Source organism: Protomyctophum parallelum (assembly GCF_964188405.1).
Source record: "Protomyctophum parallelum genome assembly, chromosome: 8".
Lineage (NCBI taxonomy): Eukaryota > Metazoa > Chordata > Actinopteri > Myctophiformes > Myctophidae > Protomyctophum > Protomyctophum parallelum.
Window position 1 is genome coordinate 2,984,393 of NC_139703.1, and position 17,886 is coordinate 3,002,278.

General features: G+C 45.4%; 1 protein-coding gene across 2 annotated transcripts in view; it reads left to right on the top strand.

Moving 5' to 3' along the window:
- fgd5a (FYVE, RhoGEF and PH domain containing 5a) overlaps nucleotides 1–17,886 on the top strand; it is a 57,050-nt gene that overhangs the window by 4,312 nt on the left and 34,852 nt on the right. For both annotated transcript variants that reach the window (XM_083771529.1, XM_083771530.1), the window contains exons 2-3: nucleotides 1,130–3,935; nucleotides 15,860–15,980. In XM_083771529.1, the coding sequence (XP_083627655.1) occupies nucleotides 1,130–3,935; nucleotides 15,860–15,980 (2,927 nt within the window). The remainder of the gene's footprint in view (nucleotides 1–1,129; nucleotides 3,936–15,859; nucleotides 15,981–17,886) is intronic.

The following is a 17,886-nucleotide window of genomic DNA, read 5'->3' on the forward strand; positions in this document are numbered from 1 at the left end:
AGCACACTGGTGTTCTGCTGCGTTGAGAAAGAAAAAGAAACACAGTTTCAAATCAAAATGATGAGACCCACCCGGATGTTCTCAAAGTAACTGGGTATTGTGCATATTTGGACACCTGTACAGTTGCAGGTTGCATCAATCCTTGAACTATTCTGGGAAGATGATGGTCAGAAGTTTAGTGGTTATTTAGGACGGCACAGTTTGTTTCTAGAGCCTGGAGTAGAAGACAATCTCAGCTCTTCAAGTAGGTCCATGTGTCTCCTGTCACAGGATTATGTAATGTGCCTTGTAAGAATCTTGGGCGTATTAGTTAGTTTAGTACTACTCACTTGATCATTGTTTGTAAACTGTCATGTCGGTTTATTGTCATTTATTGTCATTGTTTATGTAAACTGTAAGTGTGTCCTGTAAGCCCATATGGGCTGGTCTTATTCGGAAGCATGACACTTAAATAAAGAATCAATCAAAAAATTTAAATCAATCAATCATAATATAAACATACATAAATCAATGACATTGACATTTACAGCAGGCGAGGAATTTATTGGACTGAGTGGACTGACAAACAACAATGGTGTTACGTAATGATCAGCCATTCAGTGGTAGGGTTTTTTTTTTAATATCCTGCCTCTAAAAAGTTTCATACCCTTGTAGTCAGTGTGTGTGTGTGTGTGTGTGTGTGTGTGTGTGTGTGTGTGTGTGTGTGTGTGCGTGCGTGCGTGCGTGCGTGCGTGCGTGCGTGCGTGCGTGCGTGCGTGAGTGAGTGAGTGAGTGAGTGTGTGTCGTCCAACCTGTATGGTACGTATTCCAGACAGGGAGATGTTATTGTTCCTCCTGTGAGTTCCCTGTGTGGCTCTGTTGTTTTTCCTGCAGATAATGGTCCCCTACAGCAGTCTGCATGTCACTGACTCTTATACAAGGCCTTACTGCCTTCCTTTTCACTCAGTGGAGAAAAACAAGACCTGGAATTAACTCAGTGCCTTGGTTTACGGTTTGGTGACAGCGTTCATGAAATAAAACGGGGGGGGGAAAAGCTAAAGCAACATTTAGCTGGGTTTTACGATTGTTCTTTTTTTTAAGCATGTAACTAACTGTCTTTGTTTTTGTTTTCTTTTGTTACCCTCTGCAGATTTTCAGAATCCACTGCAAATTCCTCGACCGAACATCCGCAGTCGTCTGACCATCACGTTGCAGTCCAAGCTGATGTCAAAGCCTTGTCTCCCTAGCCGTGGTCCCAAGCCTCCCGTCGCCCCCAAGCCCAGACCTCTGTCTGAACTGCACCTGCAGGGGGAGCCCTGTCCCCCGGTCGGCCTCAGCAACGGAGACCTGTCTCATTCGGACAATGAGGCGGAGGTTTCCGAGGGCTTGGGGGAGGAGGGAGGCGAGGCAGAAGATGAACCCGACGACTCTGGGTTGGGAGACAATGACAGCGACGCTTTTGAGAATCTAATGAAAGGAGAGGTTGAGGAGGAGGCAGAGGGAGAGGCGTTGAGTAATTCAGCTGAAACAGACAGCGTCGGCTCTTCTGACACGGTCAGAGCAGTTGATGAAGTTCTCACTGATGCTACAGATCAACAAGACGCTGAGGAGGGTCTGAATATACCAGAGAGTGAAAATGACACTGCTTTACAGTCCAACGAGGATGGTGCGGATGATTACAATACACTATCACTTTCATCTCACCAGAAAGAAACAAGGGAACATGAAGAAGAGGTGGTGCAACAAAATGTCACCGGAGAGACTGACGCAGATGAGGATCTGAACGGAAACCTATATGAATGTGTAAAAGAGCAAGGCACTGATCAGTGTCCTCTGTTCAGGCAGCGTGCTAAAGACAATGACGATAGCCTCGACGAGAACAGTTCACTAGGTGAAGACGCTTTGCCGTACGAATTGACAATAGGCGAGGAAGCAAGAGGATTTGCACTTGGGCCACGCTTCTGCTTGCTTCCGACCGTGTGCGAGGAGTATCCTTATGACCTGGTTGGCCCCACAGATGACGCCAGTAGCACATGTGAGTCGTGCGACCCGACTGAATTGGGAGACACAGAGGTATGGCAGCCGGAGAGAGCCACCAAGGATCCATCGGGGCGTTTTCGCTTCACGGCCAGCACCGAGGATGTGTTTGGGCCTTACGCTGTCATTGAGGCATTGCCAGAGGATAGGACCTGCACGGCCGACCCAGAGTGGGAAGAAGATGATGGCTGTGCCAACCCTTCACTCAAGCTAGAGTCTGCTGGCACGTCGTCCAGCCAAGAGCCTTTCTACGTGTCGTGCGACGATGTAGACAAGCTAGAAGATAAAAGAGCCTTCTCAGGGGAGGCTGAGGTTCACGGTGACAGCGGGGAGTCCAGTGAGCACAAACTATCTGCAAAGGACAATGAGTCAGTGGATGAGTATGCGGACATAGACGACTCATACTGCCCAGAGGCCGATGACGTCCAGCAGCTCGAGTGTGTTTCATCAGAGGACTATGTCGAGATCGGGGATGAGGAGGATGACGATGAAGACCAGGAAAAGAAACGAATCAAAGGAAAGAGCGTCAAAGTGAGGACAGCCAAGCGTGAGCAGGCTTTTCACAGCCAGAGGAACAGCTGTCAGCCTCGCCTCAGGCTGTGCAACATTACGGTGCCGACAGACCTGGACCTGGGCCGCACCCAAGAACTCACCAACAGGGTGGTCTTTGCCCACACCACTGAGGCCTTCGAAGAAGACATCGAAGAGCTGGACTGCCACATTGTGCCTTATTACGACGAAACGGACGAAACAGACAGCGATGAGCATATATACGAAGAGGCTGGCTTTGACTCGGAGGGGGAAAACTTTGTGTCCCTCGATCGCAAGACTATTGTGGCACGATCTCGTTCCTACTCTGGAAAGTTTCCTGGCTACGTTCCCGAAACAGTCCCAGAGGAGACCGGGACGGAATACCAGACTCATGACTACTGCACCGTGGCCTTGGATCAGAATGGGGAACCTCTCAAGCGTCAAGAACAGCAAGAGGTCAACCGTTTGATACCGTCTCTGAAGCCTCGTCGCTTTCTGTTATACTCACGCTCTGCGGAAGGGCCGGAACTGTCGTTGATCAGCCCCACAGGGATGGAGCTGAAGGACGAGGTCAGGATGAAGAGAAAAGATGACACCATGTCTCTGCCGTGTGTCATATCGTCCTCTGGGAGCTTCTCCCAGCGTAGCCATCAGTCGTCCAGTGGCGTCTCCACGCCGACCTCTCTGGTGGACATCCCACCGCCGTTTGAGCTGGCGTACATCACAAAGAGGCCAGTCACCAAGAGTTCCCCATCCGTGCTGATCCAGCACGAAACCACGGATAAACCCAAGAAGAAGACATCCTCGTTCAAGCGCTTCCTGACCCTTAAGTTCAAGAGGAAAACAGAATCAAAGGGTTACAGCGACGGGAGTGTTCGCTCGTCGCGTTCGTCCTCCGAGTCAAGTCACCACGGCCCGGTGAGAGTCATAGACCTGGACCGTAAGAGTACCAGCTCCCCTCAGCTGCAGTCTCGCATGGTGAACCCCCAGCAGCGTCTCCCGGACCTGCCCAGCGCCTTCATCTTCTACAAAGACCGGCAGAAGAGGAAAGGCGACCTGAAAGCCTATAGCGGCCGAGGCGTGTCCCGGGGCGAGTCTTTTGAAGAGCGCACTCGTCGCCCACTCATGCCCCTTCCCCTGACCAAGCCACGCTCCATCTCCTTCCCCAGTGCGGACACGTCCGATTACGAGAACATCCCTGCCATGAGCTCCGACTACGAGAACATCCAGATCCCGGGCCGGCCCACCAGAGCCGTGACGGTCACTGAGTTCTTTGAGGACCCGAACCGCATTACGATTCCCTCCAACGAGAACGACGGCTATGTGGACATGAACAGCTTCCCTGGGATTGACAGCAAGCACCAGTTGCTCGAAGAGGAGACCGAAAGGTAGGATAAAAAAACCACCTAAACCCTATACAGCGTACACACAATAGCCAATCTACAATCTCACAACACGTCGCAGTGTGACAGCGTTTTGAGCTGACAGTAGATCTGATATTTTTTATTTTTTTTATTTCTGAACATTAAAAAAATTACTTTTGAAAATGTTTGCCTATGACATACCCATAATACCTGTAGTGATGTCAGGTTGAAAGTAGTTAAATGTACTGTGTGTCTATTATTCATACATTACATGTTAATCGAACTCTGAGAGTATGGAAATGTACCCATTTTACACTCATAGTTAGATTATCTCTCCGGATTACAGTGCATTTTGAATACGGGACTTCTACTTGTAATATCTTATAATAATATCTATTGTCATATTGATGCTTTTACTTAAGTAAAACATGTGAGTACTAGTCATCAGTGGAACTGGGTTAGGGTACATGTTCTCATCACTTCAAAAGAGAAGTCTCCAGACAGTCGGGCCGTGCAGTTGACAGATGAAAGCTCAGATGAAACAGCGGGGCACCTGGTTGAGCAGAGTGTGATGAGACGAACAGCATGCTGTAGCAAGCATCACTGGCTTTGGGGAAGATGGACAATGCTTGTGGGAGAGCTTATGGCTGTTTCCCATTCAGCTATTATTAGAGGTCGCATCTGGAGCTGCTAGTTGTCTGAGAGGGTAAAGAACAGCTCAAGTGGTTTTGCTCATAGAGCACAGGTTCGTTCAGGAGGGAATACCGTGTGTCATTATCAGCTGCAATTAAATGTGAGAAAGTAGCGGAGGGGGGCGTGAAAGATGAAGACAGAGATTTCTTTTTATTCTTTTTTTCCCCTCTCCTATATATTGGAAGGCAGGGGAATGAAAGGGAGACACTAATGGGATGGATTTCCTAATACAGAATGTGAAAGAAAATAATAATGGATACAGACGTAAAACAAGGAGAACAGAAGCGATGCGGAGATATAGCAGGGTGAGTAAGAGAGCAGTTGTGGTGTAATTGCTCTCTTGTACCTGACACTTGTGGTTAAGTTTAGGAGGGCTTTCATTAAAGTAGCTCTCTCCTGAGTCCTTCTCCTTCATTGGACCCTGAAGGGGGTCGGTGGGATTTACTGCAGTGTGTGATGGAAACACCGGAGTAGTGACTGGTACCAAATGAACCTGGCCTGGGCCACTGTAATACAGCGACCCAGTCTGGACCCAGTAGTCTTAATAAAAACACATGTGTTAGATAAACGTGCACAGTCCAAATGACAAGCCGTTACTCTAACAACTATGGATGATCGTTTTGCGCCGCGATGCCTCGGCATAAAATCATTTCTTATTTCCTGTGGCGCTGTTTTCTGTTTTGTTCGCGTGCAGTAAACTGTAATTTGTAGCAGTGTATTTTTATTGTTTTGTGTCTGATTTTATTTAGAGCCTATGGGCCAAGAAAGCGCAAGCGAGATACAGTATGATGTGTAGGACTACTGTCTACTGTAGAAATGGATGCAGCTTATTGTTTCTATAATTTCTCCACATAAACATCAAGCCTGTTGTGATTTTCGCCGCAGGCCTGCTGTGCTTTATATCAGTATTTGGCCTTGTTGTTTACGTCCAGCGTGCTTTAACCCATTCTGACCTGAGATCAGATTCATACGAGGTTTCCGCCGGACACACACTGGTCTGATGAACCCATTCTGACCTGAGATCAGATTCTAAAAATGTCAGTCGTTCTTCGATTTTTCAAAAAATAGCAGACCTACAAGCTCGTATCGCGCCACTCGGTGGCGCGATATGAGCTTGTAGATCTGCTATTTTTAAATAGCTAAAGCATAACATGATGCCGACACCAAAATGGGTGCCCGGTCAGAATGGGTTAACGCCTTAAAACTGTGAAAGCGCATTTGTGTCATTTTAGATTAAAAAAAAAAGAAACAGCAGGTGTACAAACTCACAGCACGTCACTTCATGCCGTGCTGCGAGCTTCATGCACATCTGCAATATTTGAAGCATTTTTTGAACAATCTTGAAAGTGTTCTCGAAAAATGTAACACAAATCTTCTGGGGATCCAATTGGCACAAAAAAACTACCGATTTAGAAGCATCTGTAGAATCAGCCTGAGGTCTTAATGGGTTAAGATAGCAACACATTTGAAAGCCCTCCATTTCCCAGACAATGGCCCCTCAGAGCAGGCTCTTTTTCTCCTCCGTGACGTTATCGATCGTCTCATTGTGTGGCCCTCGAACCACTCTCATCCTATCTGTCCTGTCACCTCGCCTCCGCCACATTCCCCAGGAGATTCTCCCACTCCCGTGGCCCCTCTTGCTCTGGTATCTCTGTGTACATGTGTGTGCTGGTTGGGGGGGGGGTATACAGTATGTCGATGCTTGTGCATGTGTGTTTGTGTGACGTAGCCAGTACACGCACATGCAGTCGTGCGCATGCCCGTGCGTGCATCCTCTTTCTAAACCCCAAAAGGCAAAGGCCTTGTCATTGCCACTGTCCAGTGTGCAAGTATGCTGATGGCAGTGATTTATCGGGGAGTCAGACTCATTCCACAGTCAACAACATTCCGGCCCGTGGAGAGAAACCACGTCATTGTCGCTCGCAGAATGACTGCACCGAACACAAAGGTGTATGTAGCGTCCCTACAAAAGCATGAGCTGTCCCAGACAGTGAGCTGAGCTCCAAAAGCCCCGAAGCCTGGCATAGGTCTGCTTTGGTTTTATCCTGTAGTGATTAATGTGTTGGTTGGAACACTACTTCAGCATATAGACTCAGACTGTAGCAGGCTGGGCAAAGAGACATATTCATTAAGAAACCCAACATTGGCCACCATAGGCTAAGATGTGGCGGCAGAGAAATTATTCATCCCAGGCCAAGTAAAGACACTGCTAATGAGTGTGGATTGTGTGCACATGGATGAAGTGTGTGTGTGTGTGTGTGTGTGTGTGTGTGTGTGTGTGTGTGTGTGTGTGTGTGTGTGTGTGTGTGTGTGTGTGTGTGTGTGTGTGTGTGCGTTGTCTCAGCAGTATTGTCCATGTTCACAAGAGAAGCTTCAGAGAAGAACATTCAGCATTCTTTGCGATCAGTCAAAGCAATTCCAGGTGGACCAATTACAGTCAGTCCTCGCACAAACGTATACACTGTGACGGAATGTTGGTCCGGGGCGCTGCATGCCTTGCTACACACCCAAAACATTTAATACAGCGGTTTAGTGTGAACTTCATGCTCCATGGAAGGCCACAAAGTCCTTTAAAACAAGACCACTCGCTCGTTACGTTAGCGTTAGCGTTAGTTGTGGTGTGGAAGCCATCTTAACCCATTAAAACTTGGAAAGTATCAGCGTAATTTCAGATTTTATATAGCAAGAAGGTTTTTCAGAGTATACAAGTGTTCCGCGGGCCGAATCCAGTACATATCACTTTGGGGTCCCTTGAAGTTTGAAACTACTGCTTTAGAAGGCAGTTGTAGAATGGGTTTTAATGCAGGGGTTCCTAACCATGGTACTAGTACCACATGGTACTGGTACTTGAGCCCCCCCCCCTGGTGGTACACGGAGGAGACACAGAGCAGAGTGTTGTCAGAGCAGCAGCATTATTGGCTTAGGAATGGAACAAAAAGGGTATAAAAAATCAGTTATGATGGTGGTACTTGGAGAGCCAAATATGTTCTGAGGTGGTACTTACAGTATAAAAAGGTTGGGAACCAATGTTTCAATGGGTTAAAGGGAACCTCTGCTCAATGTAAGCCCATTAAAAGAAGTCCTCCGCTCGTCACGTTGTTGTAGCGTCAGTTGTGGTGAGGAGGAAGCCATCCATCTTAAAGTGCGTTGCTGTGTTGGGTGGTGGCCGTGGGCGGCGTGGCGTGGTGGCTGAGCAGAGGGTGTGTGCCACTACTGGCCTGCCAGGCCCCGTGCCAGGCGCTCCGGGGTCATTGCCAGGTCGTCCCCGGGGAGGAAGTGTCCTGCCTTGGAGCTTCCCACCCGCCTGTTTACAGGAAATGCAGGACAAGGGGCGGAGGGGCTGGCTGGCTGGCGGGAGGCAGGGAGGTGGAGACAGAGGCAAGAAGAGGATGGAGTGGAGAGGAGTGGGGGGGTGTGGGGGGTGGGACAGAGGGTCATCGGGGCAGGGTGGAGGTTCCCAGACTCCCCTTGGAACAACAAGGGGAGGTGTGGCACTGTGAGGAATGCCAGGTCTGTTGCTTCGGCAGCTTGTCACAGGGAGTGACTCACTGTGCTGTGTTGTGCACACTGCTTACATTATACAGACTGACATACATACATACGTTGTCGGTAGGGTTGTTGTCACGATTGTGACATTTTACTTGATGGTTAATAATTGTCACTCAAATGATTGCGATTAACTTGATTTAATTGTGTCTGTCATTATTGGATAAATAGAAATATGACATTTCTGTTTGGCTTTTAGGCTTCGTAAAGCAAGGTTGCACAGGGCAGATATGACAAATAACAATATTTTATTACTTTATACTTAAAAATAAACGTTAATAGTCGAAAATGCAAGCTCAAAGTGTGTGGCATTGCGACACATAGATCTGCTATTTCCACTATTTTGTACATTATGAAACGACATGGAAAACGATTATGACGATTCTGCAAAACATTATTGCAATTATCTCAAATAATTGCAATTAGGCGCGAATATCCTACTATAAATGTGCCACGTCTCTGTCTGCGTGTGTGTGTGTGCGTGTGTGTACTGTACGGCTGTAATGCACGTAACTCGAGAACCATTTGCCCCACCGACTTCAAATTCGACACACGCATTCCACACCCGGTATCGAGTCGGTCGGACACACGGTTCTCCAGAACCACCACAGAAGGCTCTAGTCAGGCTCTGCCAGTGGGCCTAATGAGCCAAAGTCCCCTCACCTCTGCAATTTCCAGCCTCTGCCTCAGCCAATTGATTGCCATGGCAACCCCACACCTTCAAATTGATTACTTAACCACTTTTCACAGTCAGTTTGCACTCTTCAGACACAGGCAAACCGGCAGATACAGAGATCTCCATGTGGGACACAGACAGATAGTTAAAACGGGTGCTATGACAAGTTGACAACGCCAACGGGTATTATTAGGTTCCCAAGTCGCATCGTTCTCAAGTAGGCCGATGGCCGACAGGCACGTACAGGTATACTAATAACAACTAGAGATTCTGGTCACTATGCAGCCATCAAATCTATAGTTCACTATGTTGCACTGCGTATAGAGATCTCTGCATCTGTCAGTTTCTTTAACCCATTCAGGCCGGGAACCCCTTTTGATGTTTTAAGCATTATGTTATACTTTAGCTCATAGCGTGGCACTCGGTGAATATGTGGCGCATACAGCCGGGGCGCCTGATGGAGGGGAAAGGAACTGGTTGGAATAACGTGTTCCTTCCACGCGCTACGTCCAACCAGGGAAACTCCCCCCTGTCAGGTGTAAAGGAGCAACTTGGACACTCAGACATGAAGGAAGCATGAGTTCAAGTCCGTTGCTCTCCCCTTGTCCCCCATATATGGGGACTAGGTTGGTGGAGGGTGTGTAGAGCCCAGGATCACATTAGATGATTGACACAGGGGTGAAAAATGGGTTACAAAATCGTGGGATAAAAATATATATTAAAAAAATATATGTGGCGCAAATCATTGAATATAAATGATTTCAGAGCGTACGTTTTTAATTCAAATCTTTGATTCTGGGAGGGTCACTGGAACAACATATTGTCAGATAGGGGCCGGCGGCCAATTACATATAATATTTCGGGGACCTTGACATGAAATAGTTTGAGAATCACTAACATAAAAACATAGGTTTTTCAGAAAACTGTCAGGATTTAGTGCCCATATTTTCTCTCACAAAATCTGGCAACAGCTGTGGCACTGCTCCAGACTACTTTTGTAACTTTCTGCACCTCCAGTGAGCACATAGTTGATTTTCTTTTTGGAATGGCACTGCTCCTGTGCGCCCTATAGTATTAACCCATTATGACCGGGCACCCATTTTGGTGTCGGCATCATGTTATGCTTTAGCTATTGAAAAATAGCAGATCTACAAGCTCATATCGCGCCACCGAGTGGCGCGATACGAGCTTGTAGGTCTGCTATTTTTGAAAAATCGAAGACACTTTTAGAATCTGATCTCAGGTCAGAATGGGTTAATAATGAAACTGTCAGGATGTAATAGACATTTTTAGAATCTGATCTCAGGTCAGAATGGGCTAGGCAGGGGGGCGTGTCACATTTGCACCGCCACCTCATTAGAGCACTGTCAGAACAACAACAGCCATAGGCTACATATAACTGTCATCAAAACAACAACAATTTCAAGATGCTTCCCGGTCTCTTAATCCCCTCTAACAACGTCCCAATCGTCGATGCCGAGGAGGACTAATGAACCTATTCCTGCCGCACGAACACATTTCCTGTAATGGCGCCATTAGAAGCCGAGAAAAGGGCCTTTCTGATTGCAGCTAATATATATTTTAATACTCAATGTTTAGCTCAATTGAATTACATATTACAAGCACCATCAAAATCCCCCGCAAATGGCCAGCATATCAGTCTTATAGAGAGGAAAAGACATTGTATGACACGGTAGATTTGACTCTGAGGTATTATAAAAAGAGGTTTGTGTTTGGCTGGCATAATGGCGTTGCCTTAATGGGCTTGTTAACGGCCCAACGTATTGTACATTATTATTACCAGCTTTGCACATGGGAAGATTAGAGGAAGTTGATTGGACCAACATGCGAAAGCCATATTTGAGTTTTCATAGTGGGGTAATAATAATAATAACCTTAGTATATGAGAAATGATTAGGTGACAATAGCTAAATGGAGAAACCCTTTTATGTAACATATGATTGGGTAAATTGTTTCTGTTCGCAATGATTCGACAGCTTCTGCTTTCTAGTATGTATCCAAATAAATAGTCCATGCATGTATACAGTAGGCCCAGATGTACTGTATCCCAACACTGCGAGTGATTCAACTCAGAGGGTAAATAGATGGGATAACGTATCACGTCAAGGACCCCTTGTATATTGTAAAATCAAAGTTAATTTAACTCTGAGAGTGTACAAATGGAACCAAATGGACTCGTGAGGGTCCATTTGGTTCCATTTGTACACTCTCTGAGTTACAGACCCATAAGGGTCCATTTGGTGCCTAATTATCATTTAGCTGGGGACCCCCTGGAACTCCCCTCAAGGACCCCTGGGAAAGCCCACTTTGGGAACCACTGCTCTAGTCTTAGTGAAAAGCAATTGAGCAATTGTCCCTCAGACTGCTGAGCTTGTAGATCTGCTATTTTTTTTGTTAGTTAAGTTGTCTAAAATGGGGATGAGTTGAGAGAATAGTTGTCTTCTCTTTTCCCACCATCAGGCTGACCTGGTCTCTCTGGGGGAGAGAGAGGTCGACCATGAGCGATGGCCTCGAGGTGCGTCCTTAAGTCCATCCAATACGCTAAAGGTGTGTGTGTGTGTGTGTGTGTGTGTGTGTGTGTGTGTGTGTGTGTGTGTGTGCGTGTGCGTGTGCGTGTGCGTGTGCGTGTGCGTGTGCGTGTGTGTGTGTGTGTGTGTGTGCGTGTGCGTATCTTGGGCGTCATGAAGGATGCCTGAGCAGAAGATGAGGTCCAGCTGGGAAGCTGTTTAACCTTTGGTTGTAGGAGAGGCTGCTAATAGTCTGCAGCTATCTTCACACACCAGCAGTCAATACAAACACTCATTATGAGGGTGTGTGTGTGTGTGTGTGTGTGTGTGTGTGTGTGTGTGTGTGTGTGTGTGTGTGTGTGTGTGTGTGTGTGTGTGTGTGTGTGTGTGTGTGTGTGTGTGTGTGTGTGTGTGTGTGTGTGTGTGTGCAACATTCTTAGATGTTGCACATGTTCTGCCTTATGAAACAGTGAGAGAATGTTTTGTGTGTGAAATTACATGCAGCTAGGATTAGAAGCAGTGGTGGAAAGTAACTAAATAGTACATATGCTCAATTCTTGTACTTGTACAGTAAGTACAATTCAGAGGTCATTTTTTACATTTTTACTTTTGTATTTACATTTTTCACTACACTCCTTGCTGACTGGTGCCCCACCCCCCCCCCCCCCCCCCCCCAGCCCAAGCGCCCTGTGAACATTTTACTTTTTACTCCACTACAATTATTTGACAACATTAGTTAGTAGTTATCTTTATAAATTTGGACGTACATTAAAGCTACAGTATGTAACTTTCCTCTTCTACCCCGGATTTGAACCCGAGTCCCGAGTTTTCTTTTTTACCATTGAGCTTATAGAGCCAGTCTGCTTGCATTTACTGAATATCAGGTCAGTAAATGTCTCCATGGAAGACAAAATACACCAACTGTATAAGTTATATTGTAATAACATACCCTACCATACAACAGATTGGACAACACAAAATAAAAAGTTACACATGCTTTGACCACTCAAGCGTTGTTTTATACATACTGTAGACTGTAGAGGCTATTAGAAAATAGCTGAGCTGCAAGCTCAACATGAAATGCAACGCATGTGTTCTATTCACCACGTTCAGGGGTCAGCCAGCCCATACTTAACCCATTCTGTACGGGAACCCCTTTTGGTGTTTTAACTAAGCATTATGCTATACTTTAGCTATTGAAAAATAGCAGATCTACAAGCTCGTAGGTCTGCTATTTTAGAAAAATCGTAAAAATGCGGCATAAATCTTTGAATATATATTCTTTCAGAGCGACGTCAGGCCTAAATGGGTTAACTGCAAGTTTTCTTTCATAGTTGGACATCACTGCGCTCGCTGAGTGTATTGTAATTGTTGCTGTCGGGGCAGAAACCTCTTATCTCCGTGATTTTTCCTTTTTATGTTTTATCGTAAATGGATCCAGACTTTGCCATTACTAGTGTCACACAAATATACCAAAAATGACCGATTTCCAAGCTCGCAAAGTGGTGTTTGGAGCTTTTCGAGCTTGTAGATCAGCTATTTTTGCTATTTTTGAATCCTGAAAAAGTAACAGTTTTGGACAGAATGGTTTCCACCCGACAGGGACGGTACTGTATGTGTCCAAAGATGACATCAGACATCGGGGACTCCTGGCTGTGAACACTGTGTTGCAGAAGCTACTTTGTTCCCATGGAGAACCTCTTGACATCATGCTGTCTCTACTCTTATCTCCTTCTTAGCCTGTAGGAAAGCACTCAATGCTGTATCATGCTACATAACATGTCATTAATGTTTTATCAATTTGCCCATTTGTGTAAAATTGGTGTGTGTAGAGGTCGGGAGTGCCGACATTTTTTTTTTCTTCTTTTTTTAAGATTTGTTTTAGGCTTTTCTGCCTTTATTGATAGTATCAAGTGAAGACAGGAAAGAGGGAGAGACATGCAGCAAAGGTCATCATGAACGGTATACTCGGACAGGCAACGTGCTGTCAGGGCAATACATACGCCTGGACCACTTGGGCCAGCGGGCGCCTCAGCCCATTCTGACCTGAGATCAGATTCATACGAGGTTTCCGCCGGACACACACTGGTCTGATTAACCCATTCTGACCTGAGATCAGATTCTAAAAATGTCAGTCGTTCTTCGATTTTTTTCAAAAATAGCAGACCTACAAGCTCGTATCGCGCCACTCGGTGGCGCGATATGAGCTTGTAGATCTGCTATTTTTAAATAGCTAAAGCATGACATGACGCTGACACCAAAATGGGTTAAACCACACAAAATCTTGTATATATCCCTGGCTCACAATATTGTCAGATGGGGGTCTGCGGCCAATTAAAGTGTTAATATTTGGGGTCCTTGACATGAAAGAGTTTGACAACGACTGCACTAGGATAATGGACGGGCACTTTGTGGGCCACAGAAGGTTAATACAGTGACCTCAGGTACTGTAACATTCAGAAGGATCAACCAGTCCCTCCCCATCAGGCACAGCTGCATGCTCTGGGATTATATGGATCATGAGACCGGACCATGAAATAGATGGTCACGCAAAAGCTTTTGTCTCAACACAAAATGCTCCCGCTAAATCAGGAGTTAACTTTAGTTGACATTAGTTAAACCTTTTCGTAATTCAAAATGATTCAACATTTGTTAAACACTTTCAAGATTTTTCAAAAATGTTACATATCCGATGTCCAAGCTTGCAGCGATAAGCTTGTATATCAATTTACAATTTACAATTTAGGCATTTAGCAGACGCTCTTAATCCAGAGCGACTTACATTTAAGCAAGAACAAAAAGCATTGGGAATACATCACATAAAAGCATTTATCATGAAACATGCGTAAGCTAAGAAGGTAACAGTGGAATATCTATATAATGAAACTATACATACACTATACATATAAACTATACATATTTACTACTATGCTATACATATGTACTATGGCGTGCTATGACTATATACAATACAATTATAGTGCTGTCTACATAACATGCTATAAGTCTGTGTCAAATGCTATCTAAGCCAACAGAAATGCTATCTAAGGGGTTAGGGTAAGTGCTATGGGCCATGATGGAGTCTGAAAAGGTGGGTTTTCAGACTGCGGCGGAAGATTGGGAGTGATGCTGCAGTTCTGACTGTAATGGGAAGTGCATTCCACAGTTTTGGAGCCAGAAGGGAGAAGAGTTTGGGACGTGTGGAGCGTTGTCCCGGCGTTTTTAGTGAGGGTACTTCCAGTTTCCCTGCGTTGGCTGATCTGAGTGCGCGGGAGGGTTTGTAGGGTTCAATCATACTTGCAAGATATGGGGGAGCCATACCTTTGGTTGCTTTGAATGCCAGCATCAGAGTTTTGTATTCTGTGCGGGCAGCGACCGGGAGCCAGTGGAGGGAGCGGAGCAGGGGGGAGACATGTGAGAATTTTGGCTGGTTGAAGACCAAGCGAGCTGCTGCGTTTTGGATCAGCTGGAGAGGCTTAAGTGCACATGCTGGTAGGCCAGTAAGGAGGGAGACAGGGAGTTACAATAGTCGAGTTTTGACAAGACTGTTGTCTGGATATCTGCTATTTTTGCGTTAATGGCCAATGCTCAAATCTCTCTTGACAGAGAAAATATGACAGTACAGTACATTAACCAGGTGCCAGTCAGTTCTGGAAAAACTGGAAAATATTAATTGAAAGAACAACACACAGGGGGTGAAAGGAGAGGAAGTCCATTCTGGAAATAGCAGCCTGGCATATTTTTGTCTCAAATGCTTATCCACCAGCCCCTAATTTAGTTGGTGTGTACGCGATTATACATATTTGCTAATAGGATAATTGATCCGAGACTCTTTCTATGTCAATAGGTGCATTGTGAGATTATACATGTACATTATACAATTATACACGCGATTCTACAGCTTTGGTAATAGGGTCATTGATCAGAGACTCTTTCTTTGTCAATAGTTGCATTCTGAGAAATGTTCTACCTTTCTGGTTTTCCATTAGGTTTACTGGTGTGGTCAAATAATATGTAATGTCGTCTCTGTTGGATGGAAACCTATTATGTCCAAAACTGTTACTGTATTTTTCAGGATTCAACAAAAATAACAGCAGATCCACAAGGTCAAACCTGGTCACGCTGCGTTTCAAGCTTGTGGATCTGCTACTTTTGACGCTTTTATGTGACACTGTAGTATGATCAATTAATTAGGACATTAATGTAAGTTAGAATACAGAGTTTCTGCCCGACAGCAACAATTTAATACATAGCCCTTTTCCTGGAGAATGTATGCATTTTCCCCTCCCCTGGCTGTACTATACATATTCCATTTATACAGTACAACACAGAGCAACATTTCTCAATGCAATTTCACGCCGTGTCATTAAATGTGTGCCATGGTGCGTGCGGTGCACCTACTGTTACATATTCATGGCTCGTGTGATGTCTCAGTGCCCACATCAAGGCTTTTCTTGTTGAATTCCTAATGTGATTTTCATATTCTTCTCTTTGTTTCTCCGCAGTGCGTACACGGAGCCGTTCCCACTGAACCCTGCAGTCAGTGCCGGACTGTCCGCCGAAGAGGACCATGGGCGCACCTCCGAGGAGGAGGAGGGGGGCGCGGAGCAAGGCTATGATAGACAGGTCTGTTTAGATCAGTGGACCCATTCTGACCTGAGATCAGATTCATGCGAGGTTTCCACTGGACACACACTGGTCTGATGAACCCATTCTGACCTGAGATCAGATTCTAAAAATGTCAGTCGCTCTTCGATTTTTCAAAAATAGCAGACCTACAAGCTCGTATCGCGCCACTCGGTGGCGCGATATGAGCTTGTAGATCTGCTATTTTTAAATAGCTAAAGCATAACATGTCAAGGACCCCTACTTCGACATTTAGGGGTCTTAGGGGTAAATCGACATTTGGGGATTTTCAAATCGGGGCCTGCGGACCGCGATTTGAAAATATATGCCAGGGACCCCCCCCCCATAAGAGAATATTTTTATTACGGCTCATGCAGTTTAATTTCAAGGACCCCCAGAATGACATGCATTATAGGTTACGGACCCCCCATTTAATGGCATTTTTATCTCTGGGACTCCAATTTATATCGTAAAATCTATGTTAATTTTTTACTCTGAGAGTGTACAAATGGAACCAAATGGACCCGTTCCATTTGTACACTCTGAGTTACAGACCCATAAGGGTCCATTTGGTTCCTAACTATCATTACGGTGTGGACCCCCTGTAACTCCCTCAAGGACCCCTGGGGGTCCCCGGACCCCACTTTGGGTATCACAATACAGTGTTTTTATCGTCCGCTTGCTTGCTGCTGAGCCAAGGCCATGATGAGGGAAGAGGAGAGTGCTGCTGGTGGTGGTGGAAACAGTGTCTGGAAATTATTTGTTAACACATTCTGACCTGAGATCAGATTCATACGAGTTTTCCACTGGACACACACCTGTCTGATCAACCCATTCTGACCTGAGATCAGGTTCTAAAAAATGTCAGTCGTTCTTCGATTTTTCAAAAATAGCAGACCTACAAGCTCGTATCGCGCCACTCGGTGGCGCGATATGAGCTTGTAGATCTGCTATTTTTCAATAGCTAAAGCATAACATGATGCTGACACCAAAATGGGTGCCCGGTCAGAATGGGTTAACACATTAAAACCAGGAAAGCATCTGTGTCATTTAAGATTTTAGCTAAATATACATGTTTTTCAGAAAACTCTTAGGATTTAGAACAGTGGTTTTAGAATAGTGGTTCTCAAAAGTAGCAGATGTACACGGCTACACACTCACAACAAGAAGTGCCAAAATAGTTTAGCACAAACAATTAAATTTTTTGAACATTATCATGTTGGGGTCAGCAGCCAAATTCAGCCAAAATATAAAGGTATTTGTAGAATCGGTCTTAACAGGTTAACACACGGACGCCGAATGGTGATATGTAAGCATTTCAGAACATGTACAATGTTTTCAGTGAGAGCTCAGAGCTGTTGAATGGTCAAAGCTTTTTGAATGTGTATGTAAAGTGAGACATAGGACAGATTCTACTTTTTCCATCCATTCATTGAAAACAGAAAACACTCACATTCAATCGTCAATCAGATAGAATTGTGAACTCCCACGACACAATAATATGCACTGGTTTGTTATGGACCTGACCTGTATAATCTATGTGAATGTTCTTCCTGTGATTTACTCGAGGGTGGGTATCAGCGAATCCGCATTGCGCCTGTTAAAGTTCCTCCTAATTCCTCCTAAGTCTTTCACACAATTACAGGCGGCCATTTTACAGTAGCCCAGAGATGGACCCCATCGTCCGTCCATCGTCCCCCCCCCCCGTCCCCTTGTCCCCCCCGCCACAATAATATCAGGCCTTGCTTCCAGCATGTGACGCACACTTCCTTGTTTTCTTCTTATTCTTCAAAAGAGAAAAAGAAAAACAATAAGAGAGCGAGGGAGAATGTGTGTGTGTGTGTGTGTGTGTGGGTGGTGGTGGTGGGGGGGGGGGAACCAATAAACAATTCCATTGAATGAAAGT